Genomic DNA, 26,161 nt, shown 5'->3' with positions numbered 1-26,161 from the left:
TAGATGTGACACAAAGAGCCCGCTGGCTTCAAACCACTTTTCCGTCCCACTGGGGTGGCTGGGTGAGCTACAGAGTGGTTTGGAGAGCAGGTGCTGTTTATCAGGCGTTTGTATCTATGCACGGAGCCGACTCCTAAAACTTGGCCCATGCGATGCAGCAGGGCTTTGGGAGCTCGGTACCGGCTGAGCAGTGTGAGGCGCGGCCGGTCCTATCTCAGCCCCTTAGGCTCACCCTAACAGCGAGCGCTCTGGCCGGCCACCGGCGGGCAGGAGATTCCTCAGGGCAGCAGGTGAGGAGGGGGAGAGACCATCACCTGTCGGCGGGGTCCGTGTGCGTGCAACCAGCCCCGCTCCCAGTGACCCCCGACACCGCCCGCGTCCTGCCCGGGGACCGCCGCCTTGAAGTGCAGCCCCCGGAGGGGAGGACGCTGCCGGGGGAGGGGGAGGAGAGTCCGCCCACCGGGGCTGGCGAAGGGGCATGGGGGCAGGGGGAGGGCGGACGGAGGCGCCCGCCGCCGGCCCGGAGCCGGGTCTGCTCTGTTTGCCCGTAAATAAAGCGCCGGGCCGTGGCCGGTCGTATAAGTGCGGCTGCGGCGGGGCCGGCTCGCCTGCCCAGGCCGGGGAGCGGCGCGGGCAGAGCCGTCGGAGCCGCGTTTCAGGACGCGACAGTGCTGCGGGCTGAAGGCGGCGGGGCAGCAGGGGGGGCCGGCGCGGGCGCCCTCTCGCCGCCCGGGCGGTCAGGCGGGCCATGGGCCGCGGGCGGGCGGGCGCCGAGCAGCCGCAGAGCTCAGCACTACGTGTGGCGCGCGCCATCTACAGCGCACCGGCTTCCAGGAGAGAACGAGCGGCCCGCCGCTGCCGGCCCACGCTCGCGAGCGGCGCAGGCGGGCCTGCAGGTGGTCGCCGGGCGCGGGCGGCGGGAGGGAGCCGGGGGTGCGGGGAGCGCGCGGTCCCGCGCCACGAACTCCACCCGCCGAGGGATGGAGTGGCCCGAACAACGCCAGGCTCGTCGGTAGACCCGTCCCTGCTCCTCAGCGTATCGAAGCTGCCGCAGGGTGCTTCCTTCAGGGACCGCACTTTTGGCACCAGTACGTGCCCCGTCCCTGTCTGGAAGACACGACAGTGTCAGTCTCTGTCAAGAGATGACTGATGTGCATCAGCTCAGTTCTCTGTCAGCTTGGGAGTCTCGGGGTTCTTGGGGCTCTCCAATTGCAGCCCCGTAGGGTGTGTTCATTACTTGTTATTCTCGCAGATGTTCTAGGAAAAGGGCCTTTCAAATTGCAAAGTCCTTTCTGCCCATCCTGGAGTGGCTGCCCAACTACCGGGCGAAAGAGTGGCTGATCAGCGACATCATCTCGGGAGTCAGCACCGGCCTCGTCGCCACCCTTCAAGGTAAAACCAGGCACGCCGGCACCCCGCTCTCCAGGACCTTCCTATGAGGGAGCTGGCTCAGCACAGGGACGTTATGCAGATGGAATTACAAATCTGGGGCTTGTTATTTAATACTAGATATTAGGTATTATTTTGCAATAAATAATTAACTTATTCCTTTTCCTCTGTGTGGCTAGAAGATTTAAATTTCCTTTCAGATGCTATCAAGATGTATTTAACTTTTCTTCCAAGCATTTTACTCAAAGAGTATCCATTCTGATATTTAAAATTTTAATTACACTGCGATGAATCAGATAGGTTGTGTGGTCTTATTTCTCTTTCTTGGTTATCTAAGTTTATAGTTCTCCTGCAACAGCCTACAAAAATCTGGTTATTGCCCTAAAATAATGCAACTTTGATACCTACTCCTCTTTAAAATTCACCTCGTAAGGTTGTTCAGATATCTACAGAAGACAACCCTTAAGGATGTGGTGGCGTATTTGCATTTAAAAAAAATTTTAACTTGATGGATTTTCATGGAACATGGCTTGCAATATTTTTTCCTTACTGCCTTATTGCATTTATTAGTAAAGCATTCAGTAGATGAACATATAAAGAAGTGGCAGAAATAAGCAGAAATTAATTAAAATAAGCTACTTAAGGAAGACTCAAAGGGCTGAACCATCCAGTCTGAGGCAGCATCCGTCAAAAACAAGACTAGCTATAACTCTGACACATCCACTACATTAATTTCTTTCGTCGCAATAGAGTTCTTACACTATTTTTACAATTTTTGAGGACTGAGGCAGGCAAAGCTAGCTATGTCAACCGCTTCACCTCAATGAAAATTCAGTGTTGGCAGAAGGGGGCAAAGATTTACATCAGGAACAAAGCAGTTTACGCATTCCCAATTAGCCACAAGTACTCCCTCTTGTCTGTTCCCTTGGAGCATGCTAGGAAAGCACAGACTGGCAGAAAAAAAGCATTACAAACTTCTGCTTTAGACAGAGGGTGACCTGAGGAATAAAACAAGTGATTCTTTCCCAAAGAAATTCCCAAAGAGAGTATCAGAGCTGGAAGATCTTTGCTGAAGGTAGTGGCACACTTACAGGATTCCCCCGCCTTTTTAAAATGAACTGGGCTAGATGGACTTTTCATATGACTTATAACAGTTATTATGCTCTGATTGTAATCTCCTCATTTATTTTTTTCAGTGGCTTGATTTTCTGCCAAATAGAATCCATTTGTAAAACCAATTTCTGAAATATACTGTTTGGTATCCCACCTATGTATTAAAAAAACAAACAAAAAAAAAGAAAAGAAAAAAGGAAAAAACCCTCAAATTAGTGCAAATCTAAACCTAGCTATAATTTTGAAAAACATAATAGTTCTGACATTTTAAAACATGCATTATAGGGAAAATCGGCCAAAATATTTACCAAAAAAGAGGCTTCTGGGATCTTGACGTCCCTGAAGTCCCGAACTCCCAAAAGCTATGTGTGTTGCTTGCAGCCCTCCCACCAGTCACAGTAGTATGACCAGGACTTCAGTTGTTTGAACTATTACAGGTTTTTGCAGCATCTTTGAAGGAGAATACTATACTCTGCAGTGGGAGCTAACTAGTGGGATATGACACTGAAGGCAACTTTTTTTTATCATTATTTGCTGGATTTGACAGCTTGCACAAAGGAAGAAGAACCAAAACTCTCAAATTTGTGTGACTTACTTTTGGTAGTTCAGTTTATAAGCTGATACTGGAAAAAGAAGTAGCCTAATTTTTGCAAGGGCTGAACACACTGAAGCATATTTGTAGTGCAATAATTCAGAGCCTGTGCTTGAAATTTCTGTCTATAACTAGAGCACTTCATATATCCCCCCCTTATCTCTCAAGAGGCAGACCTTTCACTCTTGCAACAATGTTCCCCGCTTAAACTTCCCATCTGAGCCTGTATATTGTACTACCTGTGTGAATATAGGAACAACTTTCAATATTTACTCATCCAACTACCAGTGTGGGATATACGGTCATTTAGTCACTGGTACTCACCTATGTGCCTGTAACTGATTTACAGACAAAACACATTCTAAATTGCATCTGGACAAAAGCAGTAAATCTTTCTGAAAGTCTATTCTAGAAAAGACAGGAGTTTGCTGAGAGATTTTAAATCTGATATTTTGATCATCTATCATTTCAGGTTTGGCATATGCTTTGCTGGTTGCAGTCCCTGTTGGATATGGTCTCTATTCTGCTTTTTTTCCCATCCTGACATACTTTTTCCTGGGAACATCAAGGCACATCTCAGTTGGTAACTGCGTGTGTTCAAGTTACAGTGAATTATCTATTACAAAATGTTAATCCTTACTGTGGACATTCATATTTCATACAATATAACTACTTTCTGAACCAAATTGGCTATGCTGAACATTAATATTGGTGGATCTAAGGAAATTAAGGCTTATTTCCTCTCTATACAGGCAATTGTGCATAATAGCTAACTTCAGTTGTGCCCCTGCTTTTTGCTTGAATTTGTGCTGAAGTTTAAATCTTGTCTTTGGCTACACTCTATGCAAGAAATGACAAGATCGAGGCCTCAGTAGGCAGTATGAATGACAGACATATTGTCTATCAACTAAAGCTCAAGATGGCTAAAACAGAGCTCTTTTAGTCTTCTCTACATGCCTTACTTGCTGCATCCTTTTTGATTACTGTGGACAGTATCTTCTTCTTGCCTGTCGCAGAGACCCAGAACCTGTGTGTGCACTCCAGCCTCGCTCTAGGTCCTCACATCAAGGCTATGGGTAAACCTTGTTGATTCTTTCTGAATACTTTTAAATATGAAATTTGTTTCCTGTCAGTTCTCACATTTAAAATTCTTGTTACAGCTTGATCGCTGAAGTTCCTTTCTCTTCATTCCAACAAAATCTAGTCTTTCATCGTTTGTTTCTACTAAGAATAGGTTGTTTCCACCCCCCAGAGCTTTGGCATGGTATTACGCTTTTTCATCAGTTTTCTTTTCTGCTGCATCAAATGCCTCTGTATGTTTTCTCAACTTTGTTAGCCTCTTTCCACCCTATCAGCTCACATTTGCTATCCAGATCTAAGTTGTTACGTCTATTTATGGTGGCATTCCTACTTTCTAGATTATCAAGCACTCCTTTTTTTATGCTATTCCCAATACTCTTGTTCATAAAGTGTTCTCTAAGGTATCTGTAAAATTAACTTATCCTTCTTTAAGACATTTTGAGACGTTTTCCTTTCCTGCAAAATTTTAAGAAATAACTGCAACAAATATGATTACTTTTAGATTGTGTGTTGCTGACACAATGATCACTCCCTCTATATCTTGCCCAATGTATAGTTTCAGTCATCTTTAGCCAATGTAATAGAACACGGCTGCCAAAAGATGTGGTCCTGCCACCACCATCATGTTGGGATCCCTGACCATGTAGCTATGTGGCACGCTGGATCAGCTGAAAACTAACCATGACAAAACCAACTGAACAAACCAACCAAACAAAAAAACCCTGAAAAAAACCCCAAAAACCCAAGCAAACAAACAAAACCCAAAACTCAAGTAAATGTTGCTTTCACCTGGATTGATGATCTGCTTTGTCTCGTTGTGGTGCTGATACAAGGGAGATGGTTGGAACATGTTGAACATGTTGCCCCTCTTGGCCTTGGTACAGCCCTAAATTGGCTCAAGCAAAGCACGAAACTGCACCTGTACTTGTATGAGCAATGCAACTTATTTAAGAAAAGAATTGTATCTTTGTGTCATGTATGCAGTGCTGCAGCTCTGGGCCCCCCAATACTACTAATGTAGCCCAATTAAAATATTACATGGTTTTTCTGATTTAGAGTTTCTTGCCTAGTCTGATAAAAGCTTCCTTTCAATGTATATTAAACTTCAGTGTGTTTTGTTTGTCATTACAGGTCCATTCCCTGTAGTCAGTTTGATGGTGGGATCTGTTGTATTGAGCATGGCCCCTGATGAGCATTTTCTCATAGAAAGCATTAATGCTACAGGGACTAATGCTACTGGGACACTGATAGACACTGAATCCAGAGATGCACAGAGAGTGCTGATTGCTAGTACTCTCACATTCCTGGTTGGAATTTTACAGGTAAAATAGTTGACTTGAAGACACAAGGTTGACAGTGCTTTAATTTTAATGGGAAAACCTATGGCAGGAAAATACCTACCAGGCCAGTCAGACATTTTCCTGTAGTAAAACACAAAAATGGAGTAAAGTTATCTCAAACTCTGAAGTGCTTTTGGGGGATTATTATTCTTATCCTGGGCATAGTCTGTGACAGCCTGACTGGGAGCACAGAGACCAGAATAGCCCTGTGATTGCAGACCAGAAGAACTAAGTGCTAATGGTGCATTTCCCAGAGCTTCCTTTCACACCTTTCTTCAGGTCTCTTTTAGTTCCTTGGATGGATGACACTAAGCTACACTAGGCTGAAATGGGGGATTATAGTCCTAAGACTCTGTATCAACAAAGAGAAAAGACAAAGCATAAGAAATCCCCAAATAAAAATGTACCTTTTTGTTGTTCAGCAAGCTGTTATTCTTCATGATTTTTCCAGGTAATATTTGGAGTCCTCCAGATTGGTTTCATTGTGAGGTACCTTGCAGATCCACTGGTTGGGGGATTCACAACTGCAGCTGCTTTTCAAGTGCTTGTGTCACAATTGAAAATAGTCCTGAACGTTTCAACTAAAAATTATAATGGTGTCCTTTCCATAATATATGTAAGTATACCCTTCTAATCTGTTTTGGGTTTATGACATATTTTTTATATTATTGCTTATCTTCTGCTTCCATTTCCAACAGGAATGCTTCATATATATATATGGTAAGTACAGGGCATTCATTTAGTTCTCACTCTTATGAAGATCTACAGCTGTTCATTTATAGCTGTGGGGCTCTAAGTAGCTGCTTTCAGGGTTCCCCAGACAGAAAGTCTTATTGCCACCTTTTTCGGGTAGAGCAGTTTTTCACATAAAGTTTAAATGCAATTATCCAGCAAAACAGTTCTTCACTTCTCGAGACTACTTTTTGTCCCACCCCTTGCTTTCTGGCTTATTGTGGAGGATATTTCATCATTTCTTAACACTGTCAGATCATCTTCCAAAGCTGGCCAGTCCCAAGCAGGTCATTCTGGTAGAGGGCATTGTTCTCCATTCCACTGTGTAGCCATGCTTGTGAATACCTAAAGAAGGATGTGGACTCCCACTCTTGGGCCAGGTACCTACTGGTTAGCAAATGTGAGGCTAAATGTTGCTATCACAGCCCCATTTGTTGATCTTACAGAAAATGATCAAAGGGAGAAATGTCTTGCCTGCAATACAGAAATGCTGAATTCCTAGAGGTGTTACGTTACAGAATAGTATCCTTTCCCAGGAAAATTACTGAATTTGTCAATGACTTCAGCATGAAACTAATCAGGTTCACAGTATTTTAGATCTTCCATAGTGCTTCATATTAGAATAGCAGGTTCTAAAAGAGGCTGTTCTAGGGGAAAAAAGTGTATTTAGAGATTTTTACATGCCAGTTCTGGCAACCAGACTAACAAAAATACATCAGACACCTAGATCAGCAGTAATAGGATCAATATAACTACAAGCAGCAAGGTAAAATTTAGAAAAAAAAAATCAAGTGGATTATTTGGGGGGGAAAAAAGTATTATATTGTGGGCCTTTTCAGAATTAATGAAAACTCGTTCCCTCAGAAAAAGGAAAATTAGGTGCAACAAATAATACACCCTAAAGCAGACCTGGCGGGTGATGGATTTGTTAATCCAGCAGGTTTTCCATCACTTGTTTATGTTTATTGAATGGGTGGTACCTTTAGTAGAACATATTTTTTAAAAGGAATTACATGGTTCTTCCAGCTCCTGCAAACCTGAGTGGAATGCTGACTTTTTAGGTTAAAGTTCAAAGCTTCTGTGTTCTTATAAGTGAGCCAAGTCAGTGTGTTTGCAGGTGCATGTAGAGCAGAGAAATTGTGATTTCTGGTCTGCTCAACCAGTGACTGGCTGTGTTGGCTTCAGCAAATTTTGGACTTGCTTCAAAAGTAGTGTTTAACAAACTGCAGCCTAAACATCCAACATTAGCAGAATCCACGGCCCAAAGTTATGAAGTTACTGTTTCTCTGGGAAGTGGGGTAGTGCAAGAGATGGTCAGTAAGAATGGGATCTGTGGTAAACAGTACAACGGGCAAGAAGTGGCTTCAGTCAACCAAAGGAGGGCATCTGATCCAGTGTTTCAGGAAGGCAGCTTCTTTAGCTTATAAAACATAGCTGATTAAACACTTAGTTGTTTTATTTTAAAACCAGAGCCTTTTCAGAAGGGTGCTGCTGCTGCAAACCTCCCCTTGTCTTTAAACCGACAGCTCGGTACTGAGGTAGCTAACCCAGATGCAAGAAGTCTGTTTCTAACCCCTTTTCTATTAGATCATTCTGTTACAGCTGCTTCACTGTGCATGGAATAATTACATTTTCTTGAAGACAGCAGGCACATGAGAACTACCCTGATGCTTAGGAGGAGGACAGAGGAGTATTTGTGGTTTTTCTGTAATCATCCCTTCTTGTTTTCTCTGTACACTTACTTGCAAGAGACAATAGGACCAAACGAGGGCATAGCAAGGATAGAGAAGGCAGCTGCCTATTGCAGCCCAGTTGTGAGAATGCTCCAGTCTGGGACTGAACTCTTCTGGGAGGGTTAACGTACTGTAAAGTGAGATTTAGTGACATTTTTTAAAGTGTAGGATTCTTCACAGCCTGGTAGGGCCTGTGTGTTCATACTCATTCTCTGTATGTCAGCAATGGAAATAGGAAACATGAAATCCTCAAACCACATGTACTGTGGCATATAGGGAACCAGAGTTTTGCCCATGGATCTGGTAGCTCTCTTTTGACTAGAAAAATGAGGATCTCCGTGCTATTAATCAAAGTGAAGAAGCTGTAGATCTTCCCCTCCTTGCTCCAATACAGGTAGAGGTAAACTACAGGTAGGGAGTTAACTCTTCTTACTCAGTATTAATTGCCTAAAAATCAGGAAGCAGAAGCCCCCTATGTGGACAATTCTTGCAGTTATGCTTTTTCTGTTAAATTCCCCATTAAATTAATTTACTGATTTTGTAGCACCTTGACAATACATTACCCTCAGGCTTCTCCAAGCCTGAACAAAGAAGTTACTTGGCCTTCTCCAAAACCTCATGGATCTGGATCATCTCATGAGTATTTTCACATTCTTCAAGTGGACACGGGCATGTTTTACATTGTAATTTTTATTTTTCAGACTCTTATTGAAACATTTGAAAAAATTGGTACCACAAACATTGCAGATCTTATTGCTGGACTCCTCACCATTTTTGTCTGCATGGTAGTTAAAGAACTAAATGATCGGTTCAAACACAAGATACCAATACCTATACCAATAGAAGTTATTGTGGTAAGCAAAGGGGCATTATCTGAAAACAGATAAAATAGATGGGTCTAGCTACAGGAAGACAAGAAACCTTTTTAAGTTTTAAAACTCTTGTTTTATTTTATTGCAGACAATAGTAGCCACTGGCATTTCATATGCTGCTGACTTGGAAAAAAAATACAATGCAGGCATTGTTAAGAGCATTCCAAGAGGGTGAGTGTCTTTGTTTTCTGGGAAATAGGTATTATTTTAATTGGCTAAAAATGACAGTGCTAAGAGAAAAGACATGAAAGAAACATTGAGAGCTGTAACCTGAGTTTAGAACTGAGATCTGGAGATTTCCTGAGTTTTACTTCTGCCTCTGTCAATTATGCCACCTAAATATAGTGCATAGCTTTCCTTCTTCCATAAAACGAGCTCAGGAATGTCTGTCTGATTCATTAAGTTCATCTGATAATTAATTGCTTCATGCTCATGAAGTGACTATGTGACTATAGAAAATGTCAAAAAAATAAGGAATTGTAATAAAGAAATTCTGCATAGATTTAGTTTCTGTAGACCTAACTTATCCCACTGTGGTTCATATTCATGCCACTACTGTTATCCCAATAAATCTTGTCACTTCCACAGTCATAGGAGCAAGGATGCTGAGTATTATACTGGTAGAGACTTCTACTTGAAAGATTCAGAGCACTTCACAGTAGTAACCTTCACATTCCATTTGGTATTCAGGGCTTGATTAATTAAAGTCTGTGGAAACACAGCAGGGATAAAATGTTTTTGAGATCTTCTGAAGAAATATGTTAACAATAGTATGAAGTGTCATTAACATATTTATGTAATTCATCATACTATTCAATACATTCTTTATTCAGTGCTTCAAAAAATGTAGTTTTTCACTTTGCTATCATAAGGCCAAATCTCAGTCATGCTGAGAACAATGGGAGCTTTGTTTCTGACTAATAGCACCAGGATTTGGGCTATGGTGAGCTAGATAAGCATGTTCTGTATGTCAATGGCCTGTTTCCACCTTTTTATTAAGTTGAAACATTACACTTCATATTATAAGCAACCTGTATGCCTCCACCTCAAACTCCTTGACAATTCTAGTAAGAACAGAATTTAATAAAAATTGGTAACACTAATATATTTTCTAAATGCTAGATTTTTGCCTCCCGAACCTCCAAAAGTCAGCCTGTTTTCCCAGATGATAGCAGCCTCCTTTTCCATTGCTATTGTTGCTTATGCTATTGCCGTATCTGTGGGAAAAGTGTATGCAACCAAGTATGACTATGCTATTGATGGAAACCAGGTATGTATGACAAAAAACATTTATAAACATAGTGAATGTAAGTTCTGTTTCATGTTGACTCATGTATCCAAATGAAAGAAACACCATTCACACGTGTTTTCCAGATGAGTGCTGAAGTCTGACAGGAGAAATTCTTTCAACTATTGAAAAAAAAATTAGCTGGAATGGCCACACAGAGATGAGCCAGATGTGCTCTATCTAATTCCTTCCTTCTGTGTTGCTTTAGTGACTTCAGTAGCTCTGAAAGGGTAAGCACTGTACAGAGGAATTTTCTGCTGATGTCAAGTTGGCATGGCCAGCTTTAGCAACCTACTTTTCATTTCCTCTTTTAAGGCGTATTTTGAGATGTGTTGCTGGGGCAGGGAAAGGCAATGTCAAGCTAAGAAGTTGCTCTGGACAGCCTTATTTAGGCTTAGTCTACATGCAGGGTTTGTATCAGTTGAACTTTTCAGTTAATAAATTATTGTACTTCTCAGCATGACACCAGTTACATCACTATAAGTATAGTTGTAACCTAATAGATCAGTCCTGCAGCTTCACAAAACTTAATGCCTACCAGCATGTGAACGTCCTTGAGTAACTGTCTGCAATAAATGGCTGAACTGCTTTAAGCATTGGTTTCTAAGGACACATAGCTAGAATGTGACATGAGCTGTGCAGTCACCAGCTCTTACAGGATTCCTGCACTTATTCAGTGTTTTCACTGGGGGTTTTGTGGCTTGCCCATGGGTGTGGAAGAAAAATGTCAGAAAGCTTCCTTGTCCTGCATCTATGGTAATTTTTAATTTTATCCTTTGAGCATATTAGAAGATGCACTCACTGCATAAATAGATAAGCTGAGTACTTTGTCTAATGAGTCCTTTATTTTAGTACTAATGGATTACATAAAGTTCAATTTTGGAAACACTGTTTTGCAGTACATAAGAAAACAATGCTTCTGGTCGTCAGTTTACAATCCACAAAGTTCATATCTGGTAACACTTTGTCTTAAAGTTGCCCAAAAATAAATCTGAAACAATAATACATGATCCTGGAAGTGCTGTTTATGCTGTTCTGTTGTTGAATATGTTCTGCCAGCACTGGTGTGCTTTAACAATACTGTTAAATATTGTAGTAGAAGAATTAGTCTATAAAAGCAAATTGCCTTCCTTTCAATACTATGAATTTTACATATAACAAAGGTTAAATGCAGCCTTGAATGATGGGCAAATAGTTTACTTGATCGGGAGAAATTAAAATAACATCATAAAAGCAGGCAGTAAAATAATTTTGAAGGATGAGTCAATATTATTATCTGCCAGTGTTTATATTGTCTTCACAGATTCATAGATTAATAAGACCTAAGAACACTAGGAACTATACTTCCAACATTTTCTCACAGATCCCAACTGTTACACAGGAATAGGCATGAATCATATAGGTCTGTTCTGTTAAAGAACATGACCAAAATCCTACTCTTTTAGATGAAGCTTAATGAAAAACTTGCAGGAAATTTAATTTTGGAGAAAAGAAGGGATTCAATTCTTAAATTATATTTTTAGAAGTTTGCAGTGAGGAAAAAGCTCCTGTGCCTGTGTCATCTTGGTGAAAACAATGTTTCTGTCAATTATATGGGGTTGGTTGCAGGCAGGTCCCAAATTCCTTATTTCCCAGCAGAGGAATGGCCCAGATCCCAGGACATAAAGCTCCCATGGTCCTTGGCATTTGTGCACAACAATGGGCATCAATAGGCACCAGCATCTGTGACTCTGGGGCAAATATATGAGAATTCTGCTTGGGACTCAGTGTGAGTTCATTGAGATGTTTAGAGTGAAAAACTTCTGGCTCAACAAACTAGAAGTTTTCAGTGAAATTGTGTTTTATTGCAAAGTTCCTTATTAATTCTACTAATAATACAATGCTTTATATTAGTTAAAGGCTTTTCTAAACTCAGTCTGTTGGTACTGATCAAAATAATTTGTTTAGCTGATGATACCTAGGAGTTAAATTTATACTACTACGATTTCTTGATGCAATTAGACAAGTGTAATTCTTAGAAATGTTAGGAAAATTGATGGAAATAAGCTTTAAACACCTTTATACTCAGATAAATATGTCCAGGTCAGGGGGAGTATACCAACTTCTTTGTATTGATTTTCAAACAGAGGTAGCTGCACTGGCACAAAAGGAATTTGTGTTAACATTTAACAGCTATTACTAGTTCATACTCTTCTCAATATTATTACTTTATCAACTACTGCAGAAGCTATTGTCATTCTCCATTGCAGAACTATCTTCAGACATCTGTATTTACAGCATCATCCAATTATCTTTCAGGAATTTATTGCCTTTGGGATCAGCAACATTTTTTCAGGTGCCTTTTCTTGTTTTGTTGCAACTACTGCTCTTTCACGGACCGCAGTCCAAGAAAGTACCGGTGGAAAGACTCAGGTAATGACCTCTTCTTACTAGTACTGTGCACAGGTAAATTTAATTTTGGATAGTGCACAGATTTCACAGAGGGGTGAAAATAGTCCTAAAATGACTGTGTTGCTGGCACATGGAAAGGCACAGGTATCTTAGCTCGCAGCTCATGCTCTGGTAGTGAATCATTTTTGTAGCTCTGCCAGAAGAGGGCCATCAAGTTTTACATGAGTTACCTTAGAGGTCAGAAATCCTTCAACTCTAGTTTCCCCAGAATTTCATTCCCAATTAAAGGACTGAGTTTGTCACAGTAGGAATTCAGAATGAGGGAGGAAATCTCTCTCAGCTGGCTATGTATGCTATATTGAAGCTCCCATGTGCTGGCCTGAGCAGCGCTGCCATTTGCCATTCACCATCAGCCCAAGTGCCATCTTTCTCATGTTGAGTAAGCTACTTTGTTTAACAATACTACAGTTTTGCATTTTTTAACATTGGAGAACTACAGGTTATCCAGCAACCCCTTTTCCAGCTGACACGCAGATTGCTCCATTCATCTATCTGTGTAACATAACCTCTCCGAGAGCTACTACCTTGCATGTAGTTGTTTAGACTACCTGCTTGATTGAATTCCTTCTGTGTTAGCTGAAGTGTGTATAATATGCCTAAACACAATGACATTTTGGAGGGTCTCCTTGTTCTTAAATAAATGAATGTGCAACTACTTGTACCTTTGTCTTTGTAATCCTAGAAAGATACAGTAGAGTCTTAATAAATTCATTTCCTGTAAACACTCTATTCTTTGCAGGTTGCTGGTATAATCTCAGCTGGGATTGTTTTGATTTCTATTGTTGCCCTGGGGAAATTGCTGGAGCCCTTACAAAAGGTACTGTACTCTTCCTCTGCAGCACAGCCACATCAGATGCAAATGCTCAACTATGATGGACAAGATTAATATCCCTCTATAAACTGTGGTGACTGATTACAGACAAAGCTGTGGCTTATAGTGTGTAATGTTGAGCACTATCTTAATATGCACCTTTGATTCTGAATACTGCTTTTTCATCATATTTCTTCACAGTCTGTGTTGGCAGCTGTAGTCATAGCTAACTTGAAAGGGATGTTCATGCAAGTGTTTGATGTTCCGCGTCTGTGGAGACAGAATAAAGTGGATGCTGTAAGTGGCCTAATTTTTTCTTTTCTCCAAGAGGATTTTTCTGGTTCTGGTTTGCTTGGTTTGGTTTTGTGGGGGTTTTGGGGTTTTTTTTTAGCTTTTTAATGCCATCAAGTTTCCTCTAACTACCACATAAACAGGATTTTGTAGAGTTAACATCAGAAAACTTTTATGTGCATCCTTGAAATGCAAGTGCCATGAAGTCAGTTAAAAATTCCCCATTTTAGAGTTTTACATAGTATTCTGCTATCTTCTTTATTCTCTATACCCCAAGTAAGAGTGCCAATCAGGGTATTCATGTGCAGTGATGACACAGCAATCTTGTGTTGATATGGCTTGAAAAGCAGAACAAAGATGACCAGTTGCCACCTTTACCATTCTGTTTTTATTTTTTTATCACAGTTTAAGTGAGTCAAAAAAGCTGACCTTTCCTTAATTCATGTACATATATTGTTACCACATTAGCATCCTGTTTGCTTGCATAATCTCAGGTAGCCCTCAGAAAATATGTTTTTTTCTTGTAGCAAGACTAATACAAGCTAGAATGGGGATTCATTTGGCATGCTAAGGGATGTATGAACAGACTTCTCTTATGAACCACTATAACCATATCTCAAGGTACTTGCTCACATCTCCCACTGTGTTTTCCATGGAATAGACCTTCACTGTGGCTGTTAGGGCAGGAAAAGATTGCATGGAAGACATTTTCTCCATGCAGTCCTTACTGTGGTTAGATCTTACAGTTAGTGTCATTGGGCAGTACCTGCCTTGGACAGATCTGAGGTATTTTAGTCAATCATTTACTGGTTTATAGGCAAAAGATCCCACTGACTTCAGTGAGATATGTGAGCACTCAGCTTTTTGAAAGACTGAGTCTACTGCGTGTTCTGCCTGGGCAGTGACGTAGGAAGGAACTCAGGAGTGCTCTTCAACTGTTCTGCCTGAATATTCAGTGGAGGCTTTAGAGAGTGCCATCAACCTGTTAATATGAAACACCTCTCTTTGCAACAGTTCTGATTCTTAGATATCACTGAGTAATCCCCTCCCCTCCCTATATGTCTGCAGGTGGGGCATCTTACAGTATTTTACATCCTGGTAAAATAAATTCATCCCAATTTCTAAAGAAAGATTAACAAATATTGCCACCATTAGAAAGAAGTAAATGCAATGGTTAACTGCATCGCCTTTAATTTCACCAGAGTAACTGGATCCTTGAAAAATGTTGTTATGTTGAAGAAACCCCTTATTTCCTAAAAAGCTAACCATGCCTAATAAGATAGTGATGGATAGAAGCATCTTGAAGGAAGACTTCTGTATGAAGTCAGCTAATTGCCAGTGTACTGCAATCATCTCCAAAATTAAATTCTTCTGCTACTCATGATGTCTGGTCTAGTGATTCTTTAGTGTGACCAGGAGTCATATATTATAATTAAGAGACTTCACATTTGTTATTTCCTTTCCAGATGATCTGGGTTTTTACTTGTATAGCATCCATCGTTCTGGGACTTGATTTGGGATTACTTGCTGGCCTTTTGTTTGGATTGCTGACAGTTGTGCTGAGAGTTCAGTTGTAAGTAACACAAGATCAGAAGTAATTCTTAGTGTTATATTATGAAAAAGGAATACAATATGCTGAAAAGCAAGATCATTCGTGACAGAAAATCTGCTTGGGTTTACAAAAATATTGAAATTAAAAACATCTATTTTTTTAGAAAAAACCACTCCTTGTGTGCTATTATTTAATTAAACTGATAAAAGAGAAGCTGCATTATTTTATCAGTATTTATTTCATATCATGTTGGCCACTCTGGTGGTACTTAGCCATATGTTATCTATATAGCCACATAGCTGAGTTCTGGAAAGGGATAGGAACATTCCAGATAAAATATAAACAGATGTATGGCTTCTGTAATTAACTGATCACTATAGTAACTCTTAGCAGGTAATAGTATTACAGTATGTTGCAGATGCCAATAACTTTTTCACTTAGTGCTTATGCAAGGTCGTATGCCTGTAAAAGAAGAACAAGAAAAAGCATGAGAGTAAAAAAAGGTTTTGTGCTTATGGCTGATTTGTTGCTGCTTAAAGAATATATAGTAGTAGAATGGTGAGAAAAGGTAGATTTGAAGTACCTTATTTGATCATCTTGTTACTTTTCACTGATCTTTTATCTGAAAATACGACATAACTCCTTACCTTCAGCCTGAAGTCCACAGAATATGGTTACTAGCATTACCAAAGGATAGTTGCACTGTCAGCAAATGCATAAAAGTAAAGCCTTGCAGAAGTTGTTACACAGTAGTAGATTATAAAAAATGGAATTTGAAGAGCCTCAAAAAAACATTCCCAAATTCAATTCAGATGTATGTAATCAAAATATAAAAGGGAGATGAAGCTTTACAAGCTTCAAATGAATTTACTTCAGCTGTTAAATTTATACTGGAGACTGCAAAATAATTTGGTTTTAATATTGACTGAAATAAAAATTAAAAAGGTTGGACAAAAAGATTTACATAACCTGAAAAGAATGTAAATGTATTGTTTCAGTTGATATGAATTGAAAAAAATGATCAATTTTTTTCAGAGTAAAAAAATTGTTTGGGTTGTTTTTTCTTTTTTTAATCCAAACTAAATTAACCTGCTTTTGAAATATTTTTCTGGTTCTGGAAACAAACTGAACAAGTTATCAACCCAGCTCTAAATCAAAATGGTGCAGGAAGTAGGGGGAGACTAAAGTACCTTGTCTTTAAAAGGCCCATTCACTACAGTAACACAAAATAGATCCAACACTTTTGCAATGAGTCTGTTAGTTTGGCATTAGAAAACAAACTGTGAGAGTCTAAGACAGTCTGTATGCAGCAATCCCTTCAATTCTGTGAGTGCCCGTGTATGATGTTTATCTTCACTATCTTTTCTTTTTGTTTCTGTTAGTCCTTCATGGGGAGGCTTTGGAAACATTCCTGGCACAGACATCTACAAGAAGGTCAAGGACTACAAAAATGTAAGTCATTGCTGAGTTGTTTCCCTTCAGTCCATAAATCAGTGTAAGAAAAAGTTGTGCTTTGCATATTGTGGACTTGAATTTGGAAGTGGAGTCCTTGAAGATAACAAGTTTAAGCATTAAATTCATCTTGATCCAGATGGTTGGTCCATATCAATGCTGGGGCAGGAAGCTTCTGAAAACTGAATCCGCTAAATTATCCGCAAATATATGCAATTTTGGTGAATTAGATATGTAGTTGAACTGTTGAAACAGTTAAACTGCTTCTTATTAGTCAAAATATAGTTGTTGCTGCTAAACCTTATGTTTTTTGGCAACAGGTTATAGAACCAGAAGGTGTGAAGATTCTCAAGTTTGCAAGTCCAATTTTTTATGCTAACATTGATGGACTGAAAAGCAGCCTCAAATCCACGGTAAGTGATATGTGATAGGTTTGGAAGCCTCTTAACTAACCCTGAGATTTCCTCAGAATTATATCTATGTTAAGTTAAATACTTTTGGTTCTTTTTCTGTAGGTGGGATTTGATGCAGTCAAGGTATATAATAAGAGACTCAAAGCACTGAGGAAAATACAAAAGCTAATCAAGAAGGGAAAATTAAAAGCTACTAAGGTAAACCTTTTTTTTTTCTTTTGATTCTTTCTCAAAGGATTACTGTTGCAGCTTATTACTTTAGCCTTAATTATTAATTTCTCTGTACTAATCTTTAAAATAAAGATGAAAAGTGTGACTTATTATTATAGTAGGAAGTCTATGACCTGCAGGAGACTTGGCAGAGCAGTGTGCCTGCTGCCAAAGACCCCACAGATTCAGGCAGCTGTGACAGTCATAGTGTTAGCAGGAATGGAAGCAAGAGATACCCTGATCTTACCTCTACCCCTCACCACCTCAGATTGTCTCTGTGCAGTGAAAGTGCTGGCTCTTGAATGTGTCCATGTGAGCTGTATCAGTTGGCTGGTAGACTTAGCCTTCTACATCCTCTTTAGAGAAAGTGGCATATGTTTCTCTGAGTATGGATTGTGCATTTCAATAATTAAATGCTTACAGAAGTGGACAGCTGTGGGCAATACAGTAAATCTCCAGAACTGGAATTTAGAAATCTGTTTTCTGTTCTCAGTGAAGGATGCAGTATTTCCTGTATATATTTCAATTTGTGATGCCGTTAAACGCTCAGTTTATGTGATATTTCAGCTTTTGACCTGGTAATTTTACCACAGAATTGTATATAGTAAATCTAATTCAAAGCTGAAAATACTGGTCTTAAATATCTCCTAGAAATGAAGCTATTGAGGGAGGGAATCACTCTGAGGTACTTATTTTTCCAGATAATGGCCTGTTTGCAGGAAGATGCTCTTTCAATAAAGAAATAAAAGGAAAGGAAGTAATTATGTGCTCTACCTTGTTTTTCTTTAAATTATTGTACGTCATGCAACAGGAGACAGACAAGTTCTTTTAGGGATCCTTGCAGAATGGTGATGACACCAAATTATAGTTACAATTATAGCTTTATTTTTCTTAACAGAATTTTGTGACTAGTATAGCACAGAACTTAAGATTGGAATGGCACAGGATTTCTACAAACAGAATTAATGTAGTACAATTTATAAGTAGCGTAATATAGAATTTATGATACAACTTAACTTACAGTCTCTAATCACCTAGACCGTAACTTAACTTAGGGTTTCTCTGCAGATCAGGTCAGATGGTCTGATGCATCAATGTAACAATCATAATCTAGACTGTAAAATTACATACAAGAAGATGAGTCACCAATAGTCAGAGAAAACAGAAAACAGTGGAGGCATCCCTGACCACTGGGGGGGGTGTCACAGGTCTCACTCGCCAGCAGCAGTTTTGGTCCTAATTTCCCACTTAGGACTTGTCATAGACAGTGCTCTGTGCACTGTTACATTTCTCTGTTCTGTGATGGGGTCATCAAGAACAACCAGGTGTCTGGGACCTTCAAGGCTCGTAAGGAAGGGAGTAATGAGTCTGGTGCCCAGGAATCTTGAGGCCAGTAGGGAGGGGAAGAAGAAATCTGTTTGAGTTGTCTGCTTCATTCACAGGACTTCAAGGCCTGAGAGTAAGGGAAAAGGGAACAAATACATGACCTGCTCAGCCACAGAGAATGGCTTCCTGTCCTATAAAATGGCATTAGTTATGCTAACCATATTACCAGGATTGGGAGCAGGGGGTACTGGTCACAAGTATCTGTCCTGTTCGTTCTTGAAACAGAAGGTATCAGAGAGAAGTATTTTTGTAACTCCAAAACTTTCTCCATGATTAAATTCTATATTCCATGTATATTATCTGCACATCAGAATGGCATCATCAGTGAACCTGGTATTAATAATGAAGCTTTTGAGACTGATGAGGATCCTGAAGACAACCAAGATCTTCAAGTTCCCACCAAAGAAGTAGAGATCCAGGTGGACTGGAATTCAGAACTGCCAGTCAAAGTAAACATCCCCAAGGTGCCCATTCACAGTCTCATTCTTGATTTTGGAGCAGTAACCTTCTTGGATATTGTAGCTGTGAGATCAATAAAAACGGTAAGGGCGTTTTTTTCTGATGTTTCATCAAAATGAAACTAGTCAGTATTATGTAACTCAAGAGCTGTTAGCTGAAGTTAATTTCCGAGTTTTTAAAAGTCTGTTGTTGAAAAATACCTTCAAAATTTATACAGCAAAAGGTAAAATGTTGGTGTGTGTGTATTTTAGGTGGCAAAAAATGCATTAAAAACAATATGAAGGTTGCATAGTCAAGTACTCAAAAATTTTAACTGCAAAATGTGGTCCCCTTACATGCATATGTTATGAAATATTTTGGTTATATATTTTCTTTCCACATGCGTCCTACTTTAATCTGGGCACAGGATGATGCTCACTCAATACAGAGGTAGTAAAAATTTCATCTTACCATCCCTGTTCAGTATTTATCCACTGATTTATTTATTCATTAATAAATTATGAAGGAGGGAAGAATGATTAATTTCTTTCTATTTTCTGCGGCTAGTATCAAGGTCTTCATCAACATTCATTATACTCATCTTCAAACATCACACTACATAATAAGGAGATAATATTCCTGGTTTAGGGAGAGGGAAATGAGGTGCAGAGATTAAGGCCAGGTATTTCCCTTATTTTTTGGCACCGAGTTACAAGTCTGTAGGACCAGATTGTTCAGACTTTAGTATTTTAGGATATTTTGTATGTTCAGATTGCTGCTTTCACTAACTTAATTTTGCAGTTGGGACTGCTTAGCCTATATATAAATCAGATTTTTACCAGGACTCTAGTTTATCAATTAACAGAAAGGAATGGAATTGGTAATCACCTCTGAAAACACTATTCTAAGAGACTTACCTGACACCAGGGAGACAGGGGTAGATTCCAGTCTCCCACCTTTTAACTCAGTGAAATACAGGAGTGGTGTGTGCTTTGCTTTAGCCTTCTGCATAGTTTCAATTAATTTCTGGCTCCTGAGACAAAAGAGATATGGGGGGCTTGGATATGACTCTTTCCCTATGTAGCTTCTTCATCCAAGAACAGTTCCATCTGGTGCATGGCATGAGGGAAGAATCTGTGTTAAAAAACCTTCATGTGCCAGCGAATGATGGTATTGTATCACACATACATGGGGGGAAAAAAGCTTGCTCAGGCCCACATGCTCTTGTTTCGAGAGCTGATTATTCATATTATGAGAACAGAATGAGGACCTTCATTGGCAGCAACATTTATGTGTGTAACATGAATAGTTCCACTTACATAGTCAAAGATAGACCACTTCAGCAACCAGGCACTTAACAACTGGATCTTTAAGTATAGCAAAGTACAGCAGTACTGTATTTACAATGAAGAAACAGAACATACAATTCAGAATGAAGACACTCAGAAAAAAATGAAGTGTGTGTGCCTACACATTACTTATATAGACACATACACATATATGTATTTCTCCTTACAGACTTTATTTATTTATGTACTTGTTGTAATTTTTTTTTTTTAGATAATCAAAGAGTTTGAGAGAATTGATGTGAGAGTATACTTTGCTTCATATCAAGGTAAATACCCAAATATTCCTACTATCACTCATGCAAAGAATAAAGTGAAGATGAGAACAAATCACTAGATGTGTCTGTGGGAGCACTTGTGCTAATAAATATGTGAATTATCATGCTGATAAACATTTTGGACTCTTGTGGGACACAAAGAATGGTGAGGTTTAAAGGAAATATGGAAAGTAAAAGTCAGGCCAAAGCTATGATTGATGGATTCATTTGGCTGTATGTTTGATTTCTGATTGTTGCAACCATTTTGATATTTATTTTTGAAATTACTTCAGATTGTATAAACCTATTACAACTTTCTTTTATTCAGACAACCTTATATCTCAGCTGGAACGGAGTGCCTTCTTTGATGACACTGTCAGAAAAGACATGTTCTTTTTGACTGTCCATGATGCTGTGCTCTACATAAGGAATCAAATGACATACAGTGACAACAAAGATCCCATATTTGAGAAGGTAAGGATATCTTGTAGTACACTTCCCTTCCTTCTATCATCTAGCACTCATTCCTGCAATTTCCATTACAGCATGGCACATTTGAAAACTAGACATAGAACTGTAGAACAAAAAAAGAAGTGAGTGTGTAGTAAATTGGGCAGTTTCTGTAGTACATGAATATTTTTCTAGATCAAAGGAAAGGTCTGTCTACTCCAGGAGCTTGTTTATGAAAAGAACATGAGAAGCAGGACATATGGAGAACATTTCATCCTAAGACACACTTTCTAGTTTCTGACAACTGGCAGCTTAAGAACTTCCTCAGCTGGAGGGTTGCATTTGTAACATTATATTTAATTGTCACAGATGGAGTTTTCTTCAGTGTGTCTATCATACTCCTTTTGGAACCTCTTCACACATTTTAGCTTGACACTGTCCTGTGGAGATGGGTCCTCTCCTTTTTAATGTGTTATATGACAAATATTTCTTGTTTGGTTTAAGCCTGCTGGACTTCTGGATTGTTAGCTGCAATGAATTTCCTTTCCCAATACTATTCATATTTCATAGACCTCTGATCAAAGCTACAATCTGATTCTACTTGTGTGGATGTGTACAGAAGCTATTCCAAGCTTGTGTTCATTCCTACTGCCCTTTTCTGTGCATTTCCTGGTTGCATTCTGTAGTTTTTTACATAACCAGAAAACTCTGTAGCATGTAAAGATGTGGGCCCATGTTAGCAAAATGGTCTAATAATGTCCTCCTCTTTTTTCACAACAATTCTTTCCCTTGCAATCACTATTACAGTATTATGAATAAATAGCAATCACAGTTAATATTACTGATAAATAACTAGGACAGGACTTTATTTTTTATAATTTTTGCATACTACTATTTTATAGTGGAGATCAACATTTTGTGAATGCAGTGTATACAGTCTACACAGCAGTTTAGAGATAGATCCTGTTTTTATTATTTTTACAAAGCTATAACTAGACATGTGAGCAGAGACAAGACCAAAAGCTGTGCAATTTTTAAGTTCCTCTCAGCTGAACTAAATCAACATCTTCATCAAGGAATAGCAAACAACAGTTCTTGTAAGTTGTGGAAGTTATCTTAAGGTACTTCAGAGTAAAAAATCAATTTCAGTGATATGGACAACATGTAACTCATCATGTTTCTCAATTTCTTTCCAAGATTGCACTCATGCAGGAGTCTAAAGAACCCATAGAGTTCACAGAAACAAGCCGGCCTGGTGATGAACTTGATGTTCAGGAAGAGGTACGTATTTTAGAACTGAATGTGTCTGTCCCTCTGTCTGTAGCTTTGAGTCATGCTGTGGGAGTATGGCCCTTAACTGTTATCTTCTCCATAAATATCCTCTCTGGATACCTGGATGTCAGTGCTGAGTGGAGGAAGTGAAGTTTTTCTTGAGATGGTAGTAGATTATATCTGCATAAGCATCTCATCTCTGCCACTTTAGGGCTACTTTTGCCTTACACAGGCTTATAAATAGATCTAAACACACATTAGGTGCCTTGGTAAGGCTTGAGGCACCAGAGTCCAAAATTATGCTCAACATCCCCCTTTCATTCCTCCTTTAAACACAGCAGACACCTTCTTGCACAATCTGCTTTTTTTTCAGAAGTTACTTTCTCTGTACTTTCACTGAGTTTTTAGTTAACACATACACAAACGTGTTATTTTCCCAGGTGGTGTATACTCGGAACTAACCACAGCCTGTTTCTCTCCACCTTTTAAAAACCATTTCTCTAGGCTATGCGCAGACTTGCTTCATGAAGATGGACTGCTGGTACTGTCCTGCCTGTGAACTCACAGCAATATTTACGCACCAGTACTATATAAACATTTTCTGCAATGAAACCAATCTTTGCACTGGAAGAAAACCCTGATTGTTTTTCTGAATGATACAGATCTCTATAACTCTCCAAATTTTAGCTAACATTGTCCTGGAAATATTCTGGACAGCAAGCACTTTCCAATATGATACATTTTAATAAAAAAGAAAATCAGAAGATTATTACAAAAGATTTACTGAGTTTTGGGACTAGTCAAGCAGAAGATGCACTACACTTTTATCACTGTGTACAGGATGAAACACTCCTTGATGGTCTGCCCAGGAGAGTTGAAGAGACCAAAACCTTTGGATGGCAAGCCTTTTGTTCAGTATTTGTACAATGCCTAGAGAAAGGGCAGGAGTTCTAGCTGGCCAAGGCTTGGAATTGTAGAACATTAGTATGAGAATATGTGCTGTGTCACGATCATTTTTTCCAAGCAATTCCTTAAATTGCTGCAGGTTCTTAGATCACTGAAACAGGTGATAGGTGAAACAGTCACATGAAGAGAAAACAGCACTGAACTACTAAAAAATTTTAAATAGGATAAGTTTCAAAAGACGCTTGGATATGGGCTCATTAGTTATGTATTAATCCCATTGTGGCAAATCATGCACTACTACTTATGATCATTCCTAAAATGAAGTACAACACGATTATTTTGGCTAGGTTACATAACCTCATCAAGAGGCAGATCGTGACATAAATTAAGGAGAACCTTGGTGCCCATGTGCTTAATGGAATCTGTAGAACAAGCTGCTACTGAGTGCAAGCAAGAATGTCAGAATGTGACCTAATATAGAGGTTTATGGGTTTTTTAAATTGAATATAGGAGTATTTTTTTGTTTAATGAATAGTTATATTTTTTATATAGCAGATTTTTTCTTTTAATATTTTACATCAAACTGCTGCTGTTCTTTTACATTTGAAAGTCCATAACGCACAAGTGCAATCATTTACAAAAGATAAAGGATTTGACCTGCAAAACTTTAATTCTTACTTTTGGACTATACAAAGTAGATATGCAGGAAATCAATGTTCCTAATTTTCATGAAGAAGAAATGTATTTTGATGTAAAACAGACTGCTACCTTAAATTTTTTTAGCACTACGTTAATTTTTTTAAAGAGAAGAAAACCCTTCATGGTGAGGAAACCGATAAAAACAACAGTGTAAGAAATGCCCTGCTATAAAATGTCTTTAAGTTTAACAGTGTGGGCTAATTAGCTTCAGTATCTTCACATATTTAAGTCTCTTTATTTGATTACATCAGAGAAATTTTCGTACATCACACTGCACAAATATTTCTGCTGCAGGTTAATGTTAGTGGAAAATCTCAGGTGTAAAGCTAAGCACTAAATAAATTATTCTGTCCTAAGGACCTGAAAGAACTCCATCAAAATCAGTGGGGAAAAAATCCTATAAACTTCTGTCAGTAGGGCAGTATCTTACATAGTAGGTAACAGCACCAGACTGACATCTTTATTCTCTTAATTAATGCAAAAAATTCAGCCTTCACAACAGTCAGTGAAGTTTCTCATTTCACATGCAATACAGGCTTGAACTTAGGTGATGTCCAAGCCAGCAAAACGCAGGATTGTATTCATAATGGACATAGGCCATTGTATGTCAGATGGGGATCTCCACCATCTAAGAATGAGGCAAATCAGACCAATCAGCACCTCTTCAGATGGTACAAATAATTTCTATTTACACTAATGCTTTTGCCCAGGCTGTGATTTGATAATTCATGCTTTTAATGCTACCTGTCCTCCTCCTCTCCCATTTGCCAGCTAGGTGGCACTTCTGCCCACCTTACTGACCTGAAGTTCCTTTTAGACCATGGCCCCAGCTTCTCTAAACTTGACTACAGGGAGCTGTTGCCAGTGCACAAGGCCAGTAACAGAAGGACAAGGCCAGTGACATGTTTCTTAGAAGCTGTATTGCCTTTCTAAAACACATTACATTTTATGTAAAAAGCAAAATTTTCTACCTGGGACTGGTAAATGAGCTTTCAGTTAATTGTCATGCAGGACACATACTATGGAAAAGATGGTAAAAAAAATGGTAGCAGTGATTTTTTTTTTTTTATCAAGGGAACATATGCACTGTGAAGTTTAAGTATAGATTCTTACTTGACAGACATGTGGGCTTACATTATTTTTTGAACTTTCTCTATTTCCTGACCGTACAGGTATTTAAAAAGCAATTAAATATTCAACAGTCTTCCAGTTCCTTTCCAAATACAGCATTTCAGCTGTGATTGTGATAAAGTATGATGAAATGCACTTGTCTTTGGCCTGCATAGTTCTTCCAGGCATGGCTGTATCTGTTCTTAATTTAACTGGCACAAAATATTCAGCTTTTTCTGAAAAACAGCATTTCACACAAAGCCTACAGTGGCATAGAAGGGTAAGAGGGTAATATGCCAAATGCATTCAAATCCCTCTTTCAGTGGGTCAGGGAGTATGTGCTTAATTTTCTATGTAACCATCAAAATGGAGGATACCAAAATAATGGATTTTGCAACAAAGCTGAAATTCTCTACAGTTTTGTACTAATTCAAACATCCATAATACAACTAGGTGTGCTTATCTTTTTCCAGTTGGATGAAGAAGCGGTATTTTTGTATGCATTTTGAGTATTACTGTTCTGTCTTTGCATGTCAGGTATTAAATCTGGAGATGTATTTTTAAGTTTCTTTACCCTTTTAAAAAGCTGCATTTGAAAAAGTAATTGTATCCATTAACTAGAAAATAAAGTTGTGCACACTGTAAACATGCTCCTTGCATCTGCATGTTTGGGGGGTTCTTGTTTGGTTTTGGGTTAAGTCTTCTTATTAATTCTTATTATGAGGAGATAAAGGACATAATGAAGGGATCAGTGTCACACCTCACTTAGGTCTGAGTTTTGAGGAACGAAGACAAAAGGGAAAACCTGTTCTGTTTGCCTTGTGGGAGTAAGACAAGAAATGTTAGACTTAAATAGCAGCTTTTAAATGTTAAGGCTGTAAAGATAATGAGCGACATTGTCTGCAGGGACACAAGATCACAGTCCAGGAGGTTTCTAGTGAGACAATCACCAAATAGGAGTGCGTGGAGTTATCCCTG

The 26,161-nt window shown here is 39.0% G+C and overlaps 1 protein-coding gene across 1 annotated transcript; it reads left to right on the top strand.

Moving 5' to 3' along the window:
• Positions 1-748: 748 nt before the first annotated feature.
• SLC26A4 (solute carrier family 26 member 4) lies at positions 749-25,188 on the top strand. The gene is made up of 21 exons (XM_029958063.1): positions 749-933; positions 1,017-1,088; positions 1,253-1,392; positions 3,567-3,677; positions 5,306-5,496; positions 5,966-6,130; positions 8,681-8,833; positions 8,940-9,022; positions 9,974-10,121; positions 12,438-12,551; positions 13,330-13,407; positions 13,603-13,698; positions 15,159-15,265; positions 16,627-16,696; positions 17,017-17,109; positions 17,212-17,307; positions 19,017-19,247; positions 20,704-20,758; positions 21,075-21,220; positions 22,394-22,477; positions 22,973-25,188. The coding sequence occupies exons 1-21, from the start codon at positions 749-751 to the stop codon at positions 22,994-22,996; spliced, it is 2,442 nt and encodes an 813-aa protein (XP_029813923.1). The 3' UTR covers positions 22,997-25,188.
• The last annotated feature ends 973 nt before the right edge of the window (positions 25,189-26,161 follow it).

This window comes from Manacus vitellinus, unplaced genomic scaffold, assembly GCF_001715985.3.
Source record: "Manacus vitellinus isolate BGI_N305 unplaced genomic scaffold, ASM171598v3 scaffold_13_pilon, whole genome shotgun sequence".
NCBI lineage: Eukaryota > Metazoa > Chordata > Aves > Passeriformes > Pipridae > Manacus > Manacus vitellinus.
The sequence above is the reverse complement of the archived record's forward strand: the minus strand, read 5'-3'. Positions and strand labels throughout refer to the sequence as shown.